Source organism: Pan troglodytes, chromosome 5, assembly GCF_028858775.2.
Source record: "Pan troglodytes isolate AG18354 chromosome 5, NHGRI_mPanTro3-v2.0_pri, whole genome shotgun sequence".
NCBI classification, from domain to species: Eukaryota; Metazoa; Chordata; class Mammalia; order Primates; family Hominidae; genus Pan; species Pan troglodytes.
In genome coordinates, this window is record NC_072403.2 from 48,509,656 (window position 1) to 48,527,663 (window position 18,008).

An 18,008-nucleotide genomic window follows, 5' to 3' on the forward strand; every position below is an offset into this window, starting at 1 on the left:
TTTTAAACAGACTATGGTAGTATTTAGGAAAACTACTGATTTTTATATGTCCATCTTATATCTGTCTGGTCTATCTGGATATGTATGTATTCAGATTAAATAGGTTCTACCAAACTCTTTTCCATAATGGTTAAACCAATTCATGCTTCTGTTAATAACGTATGAAAGTGATAGTTGCTCCACATCCTCACCAACACTTGGTTTTACCAGTCTTTTAAGATTTTATCTATTCTAGTGGGACATAGTGGTTTCTCATTATGGTTTTAATTTGCATTCTTCTGGTGATGATGAAGCTGAATTCCTTTTTATATGTTTATTGGCATTTGGATATACTCCTTTGTGAATCCCTGTTAAAGTTGTCCTTTGATTATCTATTGAGTTGTCTGCCTTTTTCTTACTGATTTGTCAGAGTTTTTCATAGATTCTGCATACATATTCTTTGTTGGGTATATATACTACAAATATTTTTTCCACTCTTGTTTACTTCCTGAATATTAAGTGTTTTTTGTTTTTTTTTTTTTTTAAGACAGAGTCTCACTGTCCCCCAGGCTGGAGTGCAGTGGCATGATCTCGGGTCAATGCAACCTCAGCCTCCTGAGTATCTGGGACTACATGCGTGCCCAGCTAAGTTTTTGTATTTATAATAGAGATGGGGTTTCACTATGTTGGCCAGGCTGGTCTCGAACTCCTAGCCTCAAGTGATCCTCCTGCCTCAGCCTCTCAAAGTGCTGGGATTACAGGCATGAGCCACTGCACCCAGCCAGGTGTCTCTTAATGAGCCAGAATTCATAATTATAACATGTACTAATTTTGTTTGTTTGTTTTTTAGACGGAGTCTCGCTTTGTCACCCAGGCTGTAGTGCAGTGGCGTGATCTCCACTCACTGCAACCTCTGCCTCCCGGGTTCAAGCGATTCTCCTTCCTCGGCCTCCTGAGTAGCTGGGACTACAGGCGTGTGTGACCATACCCGGCTATTTTTTTTTTTTTTTTTTTGTATTTTTAGTAGAGACGGGGTTTCACTATGTTGGACAGACTGGTCTCAAACTTCTGACCTCAGGTGATCCACCGCACCCGGCCGTACTTTTTGTATATTGTTTAAACAATCTTTGTGTATCCCAAGGTCACAAAGATATTCTCCCACGTTTTCTAAAAGCTTGCCTTTCCCATTTAAATTCCCAATCCATCTATAATTCATTTTTGTGTATCTAAGAACTAAGGTCTTGATTTTTCCCCCTACATAGTTATTCAATTAACCCAGAAGTGTTTATTGAAGATATTTTTTCACCTGTTGCATTTCAGGGGCACCTTTGTCATAAATCAAGACCTTTATATGTGTGTGTCTGTCTTGTCTATCTTTGTGCCCCAGCTACACTGCCTTAATTGTAGTAGTTTTGTGAGTCTCAGTATCTGATAGTTAAATCTTCCAGCTTTATTCCTCAGAGTGCCTTGGCCATTCTTTTTTTGTTTGTTTGTTTTTTTGAGATGGAGTTTCATTGTTGTTGCCCAGGCTGGAGTGCAATGGTGTGATCTTGGCTCACTGCAACCTCCGCCTCCCGGGTTCAAGCAATTCTCCTGCCTCAGCCTCCCAAGTAGCTGGGATTATAGGCATGCGCCACCACACCCGGCTAATTTTGTATTTTTAGTAGAGATGGGGTTTTGCCATGTTGGTCAGGCTGGTCTTGAACTCCTAACCTCAGGTGATCCATCCCCCTCAGCCTCCCAAAGTGCTGAGATTACAGGCGTGAGCCACCGCGCCAGGCCAGCCTTGGCCATTCTTAATCCTTTGTATTTCTGTATGAATTTAGATTCAGCATATCAGCTTCCATACACACGAAGAAGCCTTCATATATTTTGATTGAGATTGAAATTAATCTCTCCTTCAGTTTAGGAAGAATTGGTATCTTTACAATATTGAGTCTTCTGCCCTGTGAACTTGATGTATTCCTTCATTCATTTAGTTTTTTTTAAAAATTTCTTTCAATACTTTATAGTTGTCATTATAGAGGGCTTCCCACTCTTCTTTTTTTTCTTTTTGAGATGGAGTCTTGCTCTGTCACCCAGGCTAGAGCACAGTGGCACAATCTTGGCTCACTGCAACCTCTGCCTCCCAGGTTCAAGCAATTCTCCTGTCTTAGCCTCCCGAGTAGCTGGGATTACAGACACCCGCTGCCACCACGCCTGGCTAATTTTTGTATTTTTAGTAGAGACAGGGTTTCACCATATTGGTCAGGCTGGTGTCGAACTCCTGACCTCAGGTGATCCACCCATCTCAGTGTCCCAAAGTGCTGGGATTACAGGCGTGAGCCACTGCGCCTGGCCCCCATTCTTCTTTTGTTAGATTTATTTCTAGGTGTTTGGTTTGGTTTTGGGGGGAGGGGAGACATTGTTTTTGGGTTTTTTGGTGGTTTTTTTTTTTTTTTTTTTTTTTGAGACAGAACCTCACTCTGTTCCCCACGCTGGAGTGCAGTGGTACAATCTCAGTTCACTGCAGCCTCCACCTCCTAGGTTAAAGTGATTCTTCTGCCTCAGCCTCCCAAGTAGCTGGGATTACAGGTGCGTGCCACCACACCTGGCTAGTTTTTTTGTACTTTTCATAGAGATGGTGTTTCACCATGTTGGCCAGACTGGTCTCAAACTCCTGACCTCAGGTTATCTGCCCACCTCGGCCTCCCAAAGTGCTGGGATTACAAGCGTGAGCCACCGCACCTGGCCTGTTTTTGGCTTTTGATTCTATGGGAATTTTTTTTTAACTTTACTTTGTATTTGCTTATAGAAATACATTCATTTGTGTATATCAGCCATGTATCCAGCCACTTTTTCCACATTCATTTATTCTAATGGTTTATAGATTTTTTTTTTTTTAAGATGGGGTCTGTGATGCTCAGGCCAGTCTCAAACTCCTGGGCTCAAGCTATCATCCTGCCTCAGCCTCCCAAAGTGCTGGGATTACAGGCATGAGCCACTGTGCCCAGCCAGTTTGCAGATTCTTTTGGATTTTTCTGTGTACATAATCATATCACTTGTCATTCATGAATAACAGCAGTTTTAGTTCTTATTTCGAATATTTATATATTTTATTTCATTTTCTTTATTATACTGGCTGGGACCTCAACTACAGTGTTAAATACAAGTGGTAGATAAAAGCAGAAATCTTTGTCTCATATCTGATCTCAGGGGGAAAACTTTTAATATTTTACCGTAAAGTATGATGTTTTGCTTTGGAGTTTTGTTTGCTTGGTTTTTGTTTGATTGTTTATAGTTACTCTTTTATCAGATTAGAGAAATGTTCTCTATTCCTAGTTTGCTCTAAGATGGTAGTGTTGTTTAAGAGAGGGAGCCTTGTGATGTTGCCCAGCCTGCCCTCAAATTCCTGGGCTCAAGCAATCCTCCCATCTCAGTCTCCCGAGTATCTGGGACTATAGGCATGCGCCACTGAGCCCAACTTGGTTTTTGTTCGTTTGGTTTTGGGTTTTTTTTGAGATGGAGCCTCACTGTCACGCAGGCTGGAGTGCAGTGGTGTGATCTCAGCTCACTACAACCTCCGCCTTCCGGGTTCAAGCGATTCTTCTGCCTCAGCCTCCTGAGTAGCTGGGATTACAGGTGCACACCACCACGCCCAGCTAATTTTTATATTTTTAGTAGAGACGGGGTTTCACCACGTTGGTCAGGCTGGTCTTGAACTCCTGACCTCGTGATCCACCCTCCTCGGCCTCCCCAAGTGCTGGGATTACAGGCGTGAGCCACTGCACCCGGCCGGTTTTTGTTTATGTTAAATCATGAATAAGTGTTTAATTTTCATGAATTTCAGGAGAGGCATTGGATGGTATGATCAAGTGGTTTTTTTCTCCCTTTGTCTGTTAATAAGGTTATTTAATTTTTTTTCAAATGTTTTATTACTTTTGCTTTAAGGAAATAAACCAAACTTGGTTGTGGTATATTATCCTTTTTCTATATTGCTTGATTCTATTTGTGCACCCTTATTTGTGAGAGAGATTAAGTGATAATTTTCTTTCCTTGTTATAGCCTTTTGGGGTTTTGGTATTAAGATTAAAGAGGACTCATTAATTAAATTGGCAAGTATATTCTGTTTTCTGGAAAATTTTATGTAAGATAGGTATTGGTCTTTTTTTGTTTGTTTGTTTTGTTTTGTTTTGTTTGTTTTTTTAGACCAAGTCTCACTCTAGCACCCAGGCCAGAGTGCAGTGGTGTGATCTCAGCTCACTGCAGCCCCAACCTCCTGTGTGCAAGTGATCCGCCTCAGCCTCCCAAGTAGCGGGGACTACAGGCATGCACTACCACACTTGGCTAATTTTTTTTTTTTTTTTAGTGTTTGTTGAGTTGGTGGGGGGGGGGGGGGTGTTGCTTTGTTGCCCAGGCTAGTTTTGAACTCCTGACCTCAAGTGATCCTTCCACCTTGGCCTCCCAAAGTGTTGGGATTACAGGTGTGAACCACTTATTCCTTATTGCTTTTGTAATTGCCCAACAGATTCTTTCTGCCCACTGTACAGATAAAATCAGTTCACTGAGACCACGGCATTGCAGTACAGAAAGAGTTAAATTGACAGGAGGCTGGCCACACCACATGGGAGACAGAGTTTTTACTCAAAATCTCCCCCTGAAGGCTTGGAGGTTAGGGGTTTTCAAGTATAATTTGGTGAGCAGAAAACTAGGGAGTAGGTGATGCTGATTGGTTGAGGAGGGCATCATTAGGGTGTGTGCTGAGTCCACTTGTGGCTGAGGGTCAAAGGACTGGTTGAATCATGGATCACAAGTAATGCAAAGTCTGAAAAGGCATCTCAAAAAGGCCACTCTTAGGTTCTACAATAGTGTTGTTATCTATAGGAGTAATTGTGGAAGTTACAAATCTTGTGATTGCTGGTTATCATTTAACTTACATCTTAGCATAATTCAGGCCCCTTTCATCATCTTAACCTTGTGGACTTTCATTAGTTTTATAAAGGCAGTTTCCTTTTGGAAAGGGCTATTATCTTCCTTGCTTTAAGGTTAAACTACAAATTAAATTTCTCCCAAAGTTAGTTTGGCCTACACCCCAGAATGACCAAGGACAGCTTGGAGGTTAGAAGCAAGATGGAGTCAATTATATCAGATTTCTCTTATTGTCATAATTTTGCAAAGGCACTTTACTCACTTAAATTATTTGGAAGAATTCTCCAGTGTAACCATTTGGGCCTCAAGATTTCTTTCTGGAAATGATTTTGTAGCCAGTTAAAATTTTTAATAGGACTATTCAGATTTCCTGTTTCTTGTTTCCCTTCTAATAACATGTTTTTTCTTGGGACTTTGCTAATTTCATTTAAATTTCCAATTATATTGATTTAAATGACACCTAATATTTGTCTTATTTTCTATTTAATACATTTCAGATCTATAGGTTTTGTAGTATTTTTTGTAATCCTTTTTTAAATTTAAATTTTTCTGTTTTTCTTACCAGTCTTTCTAAGGATGTATACTCTTTTTTTAGGACAGGGTCTCACTTTGTCACCCAAGCTGGAGTGCAGTGGCATGATTTCAGCTCACTGCAACCTCTACCTCCCAGGTTCAAGCAATTCTGGTGTCTCAGTCTCCCAAGTAGCTGGGACTACAGGCATGCACCACCACACTGGGCTAATTTTTGTATTTTCAGTAGCGACGGAGTTTTGCCATCTTGGCCAGGCTGGTCTCGAGCTCCTGGCCTCATGTGATCTGCCTACCTCAGCCTCCCAAAGTGCTGGATTACAGACATGAGCCACCATGCCCGGCCTAGAGATGTATGTGTTTATTAGTTTTTTCAAAGAACCAACCTTTAGTTGCGTTGATTTATTTCCCCCCACCCCCGCTTTTTTTTTTGAGGCGGAGTCTCGCTCTGTCGCCCAGGTTGGAGTGCAGTGGTGCGATCTCGGCTCACTGCATGCTCCGCCTCCCGGGTTCACGCCATTCTCCTGCCTCAGCCTCCCAAGTAGCTGGGACTACAGGCACCCGCCACCATGCCTGGCTAATTTCTTTGTATTTTTAGTAGAGCCGGGGTTTCACCATGTTAGCCAGGATGGTCTCGATCTCCTGACCTCGTGATCCACCTGCCTCAGCCTCCCAAAGTGTTGGGATTACAGGTGTGAGCCACCGTGCGCTGCCTTATTTTTCCCCTTTTATACATTTGCTTTGTTTTATTCTTTCCTTTTTTGTGTTTTCTTTAGATTTTGCCATTCTTGCGTAGTTTCTTTTTTGTGACCACCAATGTAATTTCTTTATAGATTATTAGATCATTTACTTTCAGCCTTCTTTTCTGATGATTTAAGGCTTAGGTTTCCATCTAAGCATAATTTTAACTGCATGTCACAGTCTTGTTATGTGGCAAATGAGGGTTGTTTAGAAAGGTTTGTTTTGCAAGTTCAAATGAACTTAGGTAATAAAGGATGCCCCTTGCCTTCCTGGAAAGTGAGAGGACACTTTACAGAAGGGAAATGTATGCTCTCTTTTTACGGCTTCTCTTGTGTCTGCTGTCCTCAGTTGCCTTCGCTCAAAATAATCCTTATGCCAAAGTGGCATATTTTGGGGTGGCATATTCGAGTTCTCTTCAGCTGATAGAGTGAGGTGGATCACTTTAGTCCAGTCAAGGATTTAAGTGTCTCCAGGTTGTTTTGACAAGACTCAGTCTTACTTCTGCTTCATCCCCACCCCTGACACATAACTCCCTAGGGGTTCTCAATCGAGAGCCTGGAGTTCTTCCCTAGAATTCGAGTTTGTTCACTCTATAGGAACTTGTACACTAATCTTGCTTCCTTATATAACTTTAGAATTTTGTAAATGCCTTTAAGGAAAAACTGGAAGAACATTGAACTCAGTTCCCCCTGCTCTTTTTCTTACTGGGATTCTGGCCTCTCCAACACCCTGGGACTGCTATAGTCTCAGCAAGTTTTTCTCCCTAATAATAGCAGTTCTGTACATATTTTGTAACCACACAATGGGTTACCTTGCTCGCTGCCCAGATAGAGCCAATTTATGAAGACGAGGGAATTGCAATAGAGAAAGAGTTTAGTACACAGAGAGCTGACCAAGTGGGAGACCAAAGCTTTATTATTACTCAAATCAGCCACCCCAACAATTTAGAGCCTAGGTTTGGAGGGCAGGGGGCTAGGAAATAGGGGATGCTGATTGGTTGGGTCCAGGGTGGAATCACAGGGAGTTGAAACTGTCCACTTGTGCTGAGTCAGTTCCTAGGTGGGGGCCATAAGACCAGATAAGCCAGTTTACCAGTCTGGGTGTCTCCAGCAGGTCCTTCAGTATGCAGGGTCTGAAAAATACCTCAAACACCAATCTTAGGTTTTACAATAGTAATGTTATCTGTAGGAGCAAGTAGGGGAGGTTAGTGATATTGTGGCCTCTGGCTACATGACTTCTGAGCCATAATTTCTAATCTAGTGGCTAATTTGTTGGTTTTACAAACGCAGTCTGGTTCCCAAGCAAGGAGGGAGTTTGTTTCAGGGAGAGTCTATTACCGTCTTTGTTTGTTTTTTTGGTTTGTTTTGTTTTTTGAGTCAGGGTCTCGCTCTGTTGCCCAGGCTAGAGTGCAGTGGTGCAATCGTGGCCCACTGCAGCCTCGACCACCCAAATTCAAGCCAACCTCCTGCCTCAGTTTCCTGAGTAGCTGGGACTACAAGTGTGCGCCACTACACACCTGGCTAAGTTTTTTTTTTTTTTATCTCTTATTTTTAGTAGAGACAATGTCTTGCTATGTTGCCTGGGCTGGTCTTGAACTCCTGGGCTCAAATGATCCTCCCACCCCAGCCTCCCAAAGTACTAGCATTACAGGCATGAGCCACCACACCCAGCCTTTGTTTTAAAGTCTTTAAAGTCTTTGTTTTAAAGTTAAACTGTAAACCACATTCCTCCCAAAGTTAGTTTGGCCTGCACCCAGGAATGAATAAGGGCAGTTTTGGAGATTAAAGGCAAGATGAAGTCAATTAGGTCAGATCTCTTTCATTGTCATAATTTTCTCACTGTTAACAGTTTTTGCAAAGGTAGCTTTGTTTTTTTCTTGGGATCTTAAATCCCCTCTTACCCCACTCCCAGAATAGACAAATGCTGAGGGAAAAGCAGCTGCAGAATGCTGGCTCACCTCCTTGTGCAGTTCCCTTTCTCCCTGGTTTTATCTCCTGGAGTCCTTGTCTCAGCAGCTCTCTAGTGATTTCAAACTTTTTTTTACTTTTATTAAGCGTTTCTAGTTGTTCTTGGTGGAAATGTTGGTCATCCTCAAGCTACTTCATCATGACTGAAAGAATACTTTTATAGTTCTTTAAAAAAAAAACAAAACTCCGTTAATAATTATTATGCACATCCCTGGTTAAAAATAACTTGCCCTAGATATTAGTGGAATGTTTTACAGCAGTGGTACCTTTTGAATCACAATTACCTTACAATTAACACAGTCTTCATTTTTAGTTTGGTCAAGACCTTTGGTCAAGACCCAGTACTGGCCAGGCACAGTGGCTCATGCCTGTAATCCCAGCACTTTGGGAGGCAAAGGTGGGAGGATCACTTGAGGTCAGGAGTTCGAGACCAGCTTGGCCAACATGGTGAAACCCCGTCTCTTCTAAAAATACAAAAAATTAGCTGGGCATGGTGGCAGGTGCTGGTAATCCTAGCTACTCAGGTGGCTGAGACAGGAGAATTGCTTGAACCCGTGAGGTGGAGGTTGCAGTGAGCCAAGATCATGCCACTGCACTCTAGTCTGAGCGACAGAGTGAGGCTCTGACTCAAAAAAAAAAAAAAAAATAGTGCTTATAATTCAAGTGATTAGAGTATGATAGTTGTTCTAATTTATTAAATATGTGTTCAGTCAGCATTATCCCTGTATGCTATGGCATGTTTAGTTTAAAAGTATAAGCATAGATGATTATTATTATTCAGTTGTATTTTTCAGAGTCTTATGGGAGAATTTGGCCCATTTTGAATATGCTGTTAAATAGGTAATGAGCCTTGCAATACAAAATTGAATATGAATCATATAAAATGAATAAAAACTGTAATTAATATAATCAGGGTTTTTTTTGTTTTTGTTTTTGTTTTGAGATAGAGTTTCGCTCTTGTCATCCACGCTGGAGTGCAGTGGCATGATCTGGGCTCACTGCAACCTCCGCCTCCTGGGTTCAAGCAGTTCTCCAGCCTCAGCTTCCCTAGTAGCTGGGATTATAGGTGCCCGCCACCATGCCTGGGTAATTTTTTAATTTTTAGTAGAGAGGGGGTTTCGCCATGTTGGCCAGACAGGTCTGGAACTCCTGACCTCAAGTGATCCGCCCACCTCAGCCTCCCAAAGTGTTCAGATTACAGGCGTGAGCCACTGTGCCCGGCTGATAGTGGTAATGCTTTTTAAAGCAAAGTGAATGGTAGGCATAAAAATTAAGAAAGGCCAGGCACAGTGGCGCACACCTGTAATCCCAGCACTTTGGGAGGCCGAGGCAGGCAGATCACTTGAGGTCAAGACTTCAAGATCAGCCTAGACAACTTGGTGAAAACCTGTCTCTACTAAATATATGTAAAAAATTAGCCAAGCATGGTGGCACACACCTGTAATCCTAGCTACTTAGGAGGCTGAGGTGGGAGGATTACTTGAACCCTGGAGGAGGAGATTGCAGTGAGCCAAGATTATGCCACTGCACTCCAGCCTGGGTGACAAAGCAAAACTCTGTCTCAAAAAAAAAAAAATAATTTTTTAGGGTAAGTGTTAAGTACAAGAAATATATACCAAGACTAAATACCAAATAATGTTTGGTATTTAATGTTGAAAATTACTTTGAAAGGTTAGCAACAATTTCTTAGCATAAGGTGATAAAGCTGAGAACCTAAGGTCTTTTATTTTTCTTTTCTGTTTATAACTTTGAAATATGTGCTTCTTTTGTTATCTTTTAGAAGTAGAAATGCCTGAATAACTCCCCTGGTTTTTGTTTTGGTTTTGGTTTTTGGGGTTTTCGTTTGTTTTTAAGAGTCAAGGCCTTGCTGTGTTGCCCAGGCTGGCCTCGAAATCCTGAGCTCAAGCAGTCCTCAACCTCAGCCTCACAAGTAGCTGGAACTATAGACATGAGCCACTGTGGCCAGCTACTTCCTGTTTTAATGGGACATTAGTAATGAACCATCGTAGTAGTAGTAGTAGCAGTAGTAGTAGTAGTAGTAGTAGTAGTAGTAGTAGTAGTAATGAACCACTCTATCATTATTTACTTTTTTTTTTTTTTAATTGAGAGAGTCTTGCTCTGTCGCCTAGGCTGGAGTGCAATGGCATGATCTCGGTTCACTGCAACCTCTGCCTCCTGAGTTCAAGCGGTTCTCCTGTCTCAGCCTCCCGAGTAGCTGGGATTACAGGAGCCCACCACCACGCCCAGCTAATTTTTGTGTTTTTTAGTAGAGATATGGTTTCACCATGTTGGCCAAACTAGTCTCGAACTCCTAACCTTAGGTGATCCACCCACCTCGGCCTCCCTTGCTGGGATAACAGGCATAAGCCACTGCACCCAGCCTATTTTTTTTTTTTTTGATACCCCTAAAGACAATTAGAATCTAATCCAAAATTGTGCAGTATGTGAACCATCTCTGTTAACATTCACCTGAAACTAAAAATGCTAGTAAGTGCCTTGATTTGGTGGGGGTTTACATTCTAACAATATTGTCTCTCCACCAAACTTCCTCTTACTGCCTGCTTTAAGTCCTGAAGTTTTCAAAGTCAGTTTTATATTTACAGATTTTCTACTTATCTGCTGACTTTAGAATTTAACATCTATATTAGAATACAGTTTTAATATATTCTTAGACTTCTGTCTTCTGCATTTTTGTTTCTGCTTATTTGGGGGTTTTTTGTTTTTTGTTTTTAAGACAGGGTCTCACTCTGTCGCCCAGGCTGGAGTGGTGTGATCATGGCTCACTGCAGCCTTGACCTCCCAGGCTCAGGTGATTTTCCCATCTCAGCCTCCCAGGTAGCTGGGAATACAGGTACATGCCACCACACCCAGCTAATTGTTTTATTTTTTATAGAGACAGGGTTTCACTGTGTTGCCCAGGCTGGTCTCGAACTGGGCTCAAATAATCTGCCTGCCTCAGCCTCCCAAAGTGCTGGCATTACAGACGTGAGCTACTGCACCTGGCCTTGTTCTACGTTTTGATGAAACTTTTTCTGTTGCTAATTACCTCATCTTGACTTATGCGAGGCCTGTTTAAGTTGTCACCCGGCATCAATAACACTCTAGAATCCTAGGAGAGATTAGCTGTTGAGGCTGGAAAATGTCAGGGTGAGGATCCATGATCTTTTGTATCAGAGTGCAAAATGAAGTATTCAAAGTAACATTAGACTTTCTGACTCTATTAGGGCAGAGATTAACACTATCAAAATGGCAAAGAGCAAAATGTTTGAAGTTATATTGTGTTATGGAGGGCATGAGAGGGCATGGCCCACATTGTAGGTAGAAAGAGAAATTGTTGAGCCTCTTTGTGGAAACAATTTGGTGATATCATTAAAATTTATTATGTGCATACTCTTTAACCGATTACTTCCACTTTTAGGAAATTATTCTATAAATATTCCTACAACTATACACAGTGGATATTTGTTGCAACATCTTTTTTAATAGCATAAAACTGGAAACAACCCAAATGTCTGACCAGTAAAAGCTTGGCTAAATAAAATCTGATACAAAAGTAGACCTGGTTAAAAAGAATGACGAGCATTTGTATGAACTGATATGGGACATTGTCCCATATCAAGTAAAAAAATGTACAAAACAATATAATATGCTATCTTTTATAGGAAAAAGATAGATATACATACTTGTGTATACTTAATACACACTTTATGTATTTATACATTTTATATATGTGTGTGTATTATGTAGTATATACTCTGATTTTATATATATATATAAATACAGGTTCTGTAATTATATATATATATAAAATACACATACATATACCATCTCTGCAAGAATATGCAAGGAACTACGATTAACAAGATTTGCCTTTAGAAAGAAGACCTCAAGAGCTAGGAGACTCCCTGTTGCATTTAGTATGATTTACATGTATTTGCTTATTAAAAAAAATATATATGTACACACATGCACACACACACAAACAAAAAATAAATCTCAACTAAGGAAATAAAGAGAAAATATTGTTTCATACTGAGTTCTAGAGAATCTGTGTCGTAAACCTCTGGATCCTAGAATAACTATACCATACCATTATAGGTGTCTAAATGACTCAGTTAAGGAAAATTTGCAGCCTGATTCAGAGCCCCCACCCTGAATTATCTTTGAGTAATGAGCCTTGGAACTGTCTTCTAACATTCTGGCATCTTTCTGGCATCTGGTATAATTGTTGCTTCATACACATGGCAATTGGAGTAAGTAATTGTTATTTAGAAATACACAGTAATGCATTTATGATATATAGTTGTGTTGAAAAAGGTTTAAACTGAAGGAGCTAAACAATGTTGGTGACTTTTTTTTTAGTCTTCCTAGTACATAGTTTTTGATTACCATGCACTCTGATAAACTTTGTTTTTAGGCTCGAATGCTCATCACAGAAGAAAACTTGATGAGCATTATCATTAAGACTTTTATGGATCATTTGAGACATCGAGATGCCCAGGGCAGATTTCAGTTTGAACGATACACTGCTTTACAAGCCTTCAAATTTAGGAGAGTACAGAGCCTTATTTTAGATCTCAAGTAAGTTTTCATTTAATTATTAAACCAGTTGCAATTTATAGAAAGTCAATGTTTATGTTAATTGCCACTGTCACTTTTATCTTGTTCAGGTATGTGTTAATTAGCAAACCAACTGAATGGTCAGATGAGCTGAGGCAGAAGTTCCTAGAAGGGTTTGATGCCTTTTTGGAATTACTAAAATGTATGCAGGTATGTAAAAACTGTTACACTTTTCTTTTTCCTTTTTTTTTTTTTTCTCTTTTCTCTTTTTTTTTTTTTTTTAATTTTTCTTTTTCTTTTTAAGAGATGGGGGTCTCACTGTGTTGCCCAGGGTGGAGTGTAGTGGCTAGTCATAGACACAACCATAGTGTACTATACCTTTGAACTCCTGGTCTCTGGCAGTTCTCCTGCCTCAGCCTCCAAAGTTGCCTGGGACTAGAGGCGCAGTCACGGGCCCAGGCCCAGCTTCTTTGTTGTTGTTGTTGTTCATTGAAATGAACAGCTTTCTGTCTGCGCATCTTTTCATTTCGTGCACATTTCCAAAATATCAATTTGGATGGCTGCAATTCTGACCAGGAAGCTCCTCTTTAATTGGAGATTCTTAGAAAGGTGTGGAGCAAAGGAGATCCCAGCAAAGATTCCGGCATCTACTGCTCTTGGGTTTTTTCTGTGTTGGTTTTTTTTTTGTTTTGTTTTGTTTATGAGATGGAGTCTCACTCTGTCGCCCAGGCTGGAGTGCAGTGGCGCAATCTCAGCTCACTGCAATCTCCACCTCCAGAGTTCAAGTGAATATCCTGCCTCAGCCTCTCAAATAGCTGGGATTACAGGTATACACCACCACACCAGCTAATTTTTTGTATTTTTAATAGAGATAGGGTTTCACCAAGTTGTCCAGGCTGGTCTCGAACTCCTGACCTCAAGTGATCCACCCACCTCAACCTCCCAGAGTGCTGGGATTACCGGCATGAGCCACCGCACCTGGCCAGTTTTTGGGGTTGTTTTTTTTGTTTGTTTTTTGTTTTGTTTTGTTTGAGACATAGTTTTTCACTCTGTTGCCCAGGCTGGAGTACAATGGCACAATCCTGGCTCACTGCAACCTCCGCCTCCTGGGTTCAAGTGATTCTCTGACCTCAGCTTTCTGAGTAGCTGGGATTACAGGCACCTGCCACCATGCCTGGCTATTTTGTGTATTTTTAGTAGAGAGGAGGTTTCACCAAGTTGTCCAGGCTGATTTCAAACTCCTGACCTCAAGTGATCTGCCCACCTCGGGCTCCCAATGTGCTGGGATTACAGGCATGAGCCACTGCGCCAGCCACTTTTATATTTCTTTGGATTCCACTAATGTTCTTTCTTTAGCGGTTACAAGTTTATTTTTTTAATATGCTTTCTTGGAAGTATAGTCAAGTTATTTGAGAAACTGTAGTGGTTTTTGATTTTGCTTTTTAATGTTTCCATGTTTCTTTTTCTCTCCTTCATGTGGTATTTATATAATACAGTGTAGACCTTTTTCCCCTGTTTAATTCTCTTTTTAGGAAACATCCCTATATACAAAACAGAATCTAGAAGTAGAAACGAACAGGTATATTTAACCAGTTATAACTGTAAGAAGATAGGTGACGTCTCTAAAAATCTGAGCAAGTACTATTATGATTTCTTTAGTAGCCACCTGGCTTTCTTAAGAAAAGGAATGACCAAAGTTGACTTACCATTTTTATTTTTATTTGTTTGAATTTATTTTTATTTATTTATTTATTTTGGAGGTGGAGGTTTGCTCTATCGCCCAGGTGGGAGTGCAGTGGCGCGATCTTGGCTCACTGCAACTTCTGCCTCCCAGGTTCAAGCAATTCTTCTGCCTCAGCCTCCTGAGTAGCTGGGATTACAGGTGCACGCCACCACACCTAGCTCATTTTTGTATTGTTAGTAGAGACAGGGTTTCGCCATGTTGGCCAGGCTGGTCTTGAATTCCTGACCTCAAGTGATCCACCCGCCTCGGCCTCCCAAAGTGCTGGGATTACAGGCGTGGGCCACCATGTCTGGCCTGACTTACCATTCTAGTTCCTAGGTTGGGTGGTAGTTCATGGGTGTTTATTATAATACTACTATGTTTTTCATGTATCTGTGAAAACAATAGCTACTTTGGTCATTTTTGATACTTGAAGTATTCTGTATTCTCTATTGTTTAATAAGTTCTGACATACTAGAATAGTTAGGCTAGTTTCTGAACAGTAATTTTAATTAAAAGCTATTTATTGTTTTGCCTTCTTTCAGGCTCTGTGAAAACTTTTAATTGCATATTAGGACATAATATTAAAACTTTATTATAAAATACAGTTATAAATTCAATAACATTTTAAAAGCTTGTCACATTTCTTTTAACAATTTTTTCTGTAGACCATAGAGCTAAAAAGGAAGGATTATTGCAGTGAAATATTGAAGTATTTTATTGCCTAAAACAGATCTCAGATGATACCTCTGAAATAATGCGTTTATTGGGATTTCTAAATTTATATTTTAGAGAATATTATATAAACACGTAATTTTAAAAGCTATTATTTCTCATAGTACTTGAAGTTTCCTGTTAAAACTTATACCTTCTATGTTTTTATAATCAATATATATTTCTCCTACATTACTTCTTAGGTTTCCATATAAAAGAACAACTATAATTTTCATTCATATATAATTTTTTCACTTCCTTTAAGGGAATGGATCCAATTACACGTCAAGTAGGACAACATATTGAAATGGAACCAGAGTGGGAAGCAGCCTTCACACTACAAATGAAATTAACACATGTCATTTCAATGATGCAGGACTGGTGTGCTTCAGATGTGAGTTTCTTCTGGGTGCGGGGAATAGGAGGAAAGTGGAAGAGGGAGGAATAAGCAGAATCCTAAGTAAATTTCAAGGAGATCTGGAGAAAATAGTGGTGATACTTAGTTCATTAAACAGCGTATTTTCCTTCTCCACCTATAAACTCAGTAAAATTTTAAAATTCTACAGCCTGAGGAAAAACTTGAAAAATAGAGAAAGAAATAATCCAGATTGTCTCTTCCCTAATGTAACTATCTTTGTTTTTTTTCCATAATCCCTTCTAGACTTTGAGGATATAAAAATGGTAGTTTCTAAATTTATTCAAAAATAAAGTTTTATTATTGGTACATTTGTCCTGTGTCTTAAAATTATTTTGGCCTTCCTTTGGTGATAAAGTCTAGATGAGAGCCTGTATACATTATGAGGTTAGGGAGGTTTCTGTAAAGTCTGAACAATCTGTAAAAGTTAATGGAACAATGAGTAAATGATATTCCTGACTGAGAAGACAGCTGCATTATAGTCTGTGATGACAGGGACTAGGGTAGTCCTAGGAGCTATAGAAAGGTCTGTGGTTGGAGCACAGAAGTAGAGAACAGAGATTTGGGCACAGGAGTGATTTTTCGGGGCCTTGGCCATGGTTTTTGTTTTGTTTTGTTTTGTTTTTTTGAGACACAGCTCACTCTGTTGCCCAGGCCAGAGTGCAGTGGTGCAATCCCGGCTCACTGCAGCCTCAACCTCCCTGGGCTTAGGTGATCCTCCCACCTCAGCCTCCCAAGTAGCTGGGACAACAGGCACACACCACCACACCTGGCTAATTTTTCTATTTTTTGTAGAGACAGGGCTTCGCCGTGTTACCCAGGCTGGTCTTGAATTCCTGGGCTCAAGCGATCTGCTTGCCTCGGCCTCCCAAAGTCTTGGAATTACCAGCGTGAGCCACCACACTCAGCCTGCATTTTATTTGAATTGAAGTGGGAAGCCTTTAGAGATTACCATCTCTCTATTAAATTCCCTGCTTCAACTCTTGCCCCCTTTATCCATTCTCCATACAGTGACATGATTCAATTTACATGTTTTTTAAAATTGCTCTGTATGGAGAATGGATGAAGGGGGCAAGAGTCAAAGCAGGAATTTAATAGAGAGAGATGCTTGGCAATGCCTTGGAGTTACTAGAGATAGAGAAAAGTAGCAAGTTTTGAGAGAAACTTAGAAGATGAAGTTGCCAGCTTGGTAATAGATTGGACAATGGGGAATGGGGGAAAGGAGGGTATTGGAATAACTTCTAGATTTCTGCACTATATGAGTAAATGTATCATTCACTGAGATGAGGGACACTGGAAGAGGGACCAAATTTGGGAGGGAGGATTGAGTTTGGTTTTGCCCATATTGTTATTTGAGGTACTTACTCACTGAATTTAAGGTGCTTATTCAATGTTGTAAAAACTCAACCTTTTGAGTAACTTACAGAAAAACCCTCTTTTTTAGGAAAAAGTGTTAATTGAAGCTTACAAGAAATGTCTCGCTGTACTGATGCAGTGTCATGGTGGTTATACTGATGGTGAACAGCCAATCACACTAAGCATTTGTGGACATTCAGTGGAAACTATCAGATACTGTGTTTCCCAAGAAAAAGTTAGCATTCACCTCCCAGTTTCTCGCTTACTTGCAGGTAAAGCATTTCCCCTAAAATAAAACCCTAAAATTATCTTTTAAATTGTTGTTTGTGGTTAATATCTGTGAATACTTACTTTGTGCCAGATGTTATTCTGTGATTTCTACATCATTAACTTATCCAATCATCACATCATCCTGTGAAGTAGGTATTATTATTAAGCTTGCTTCATAGATGGGAAGACAGAGGCATAGAGAGTGACTTGCTTAGTAAGTCACACAACAAGAAAGAATCAGTTGGCATTATGAGGAAGTTTGGCACCAGAGGCCATGTTTATAGCCATTATACCATAGTGCTTCTTTAGACAACTACAGATACCACATGTTTTATCATTTCATCGAATCCAGCTTCAAAGTCTATGTTGTTACCATTCAAATTAATCTGTCACTTAAGCAATTGCTAATCACTTGAAGCCACCCTAGGTTTTCTATTCTCCTTTTTTTCCTCTCCCTCTGAGCTGTTTCATATATTTATTGATAGCTTTTTACGCAACAGGTCAAGAACAAGGACATAATGGGGTGATAATTCTTTTAATTTCAAGTAGTTGATTTATAAGCCACTTGTAATTAATTGGTAGAATGTCTGAAGCTGCCATCTTACATGGCCAAAGACTTTGAATATGCACTTATCCATCTCTGCAGACTCATTTCAGTACAGCTTTCATATTTCTTGATTCTAGGTATTCTTTTCTTGCTCGCACACTGTTGTTTTCTTTAGTTCCGTTTTAACTCAGAGAACAGAAAGAAATTTTGAAGGTATTCTTACTCATTGTAAAATATGTAGTTTATGTTAAGTTTGTGGCTCAGTAGCTTAATGTGATGTGAGGGTGTGTTTTTTGTTTT

General features: G+C 40.1%; 1 protein-coding gene across 15 annotated transcripts in view; it reads left to right on the forward strand.

The window, feature by feature from the left end:
• Window positions 1-18,008, forward strand: part of UBR2 (ubiquitin protein ligase E3 component n-recognin 2) — a 130,325-nt gene that overhangs the window by 58,561 nt on the left and 53,756 nt on the right. For all 15 annotated transcript variants that reach the window (XR_010158016.1, XR_010158017.1, XR_010158018.1 and 12 more), the window contains 4 exons: window positions 12,541-12,704; window positions 12,794-12,893; window positions 15,386-15,514; window positions 16,980-17,163. Coding sequence is in view for 10 of the 15 variants with exons in the window: in XM_016955519.4 (XP_016811008.2) it covers window positions 12,541-12,704; window positions 12,794-12,893; window positions 15,386-15,514; window positions 16,980-17,163 (577 nt within the window). In the remaining 5 variants the exon portion in view is untranslated. The remainder of the gene's footprint in view (window positions 1-12,540; window positions 12,705-12,793; window positions 12,894-15,385; window positions 15,515-16,979; window positions 17,164-18,008) is intronic.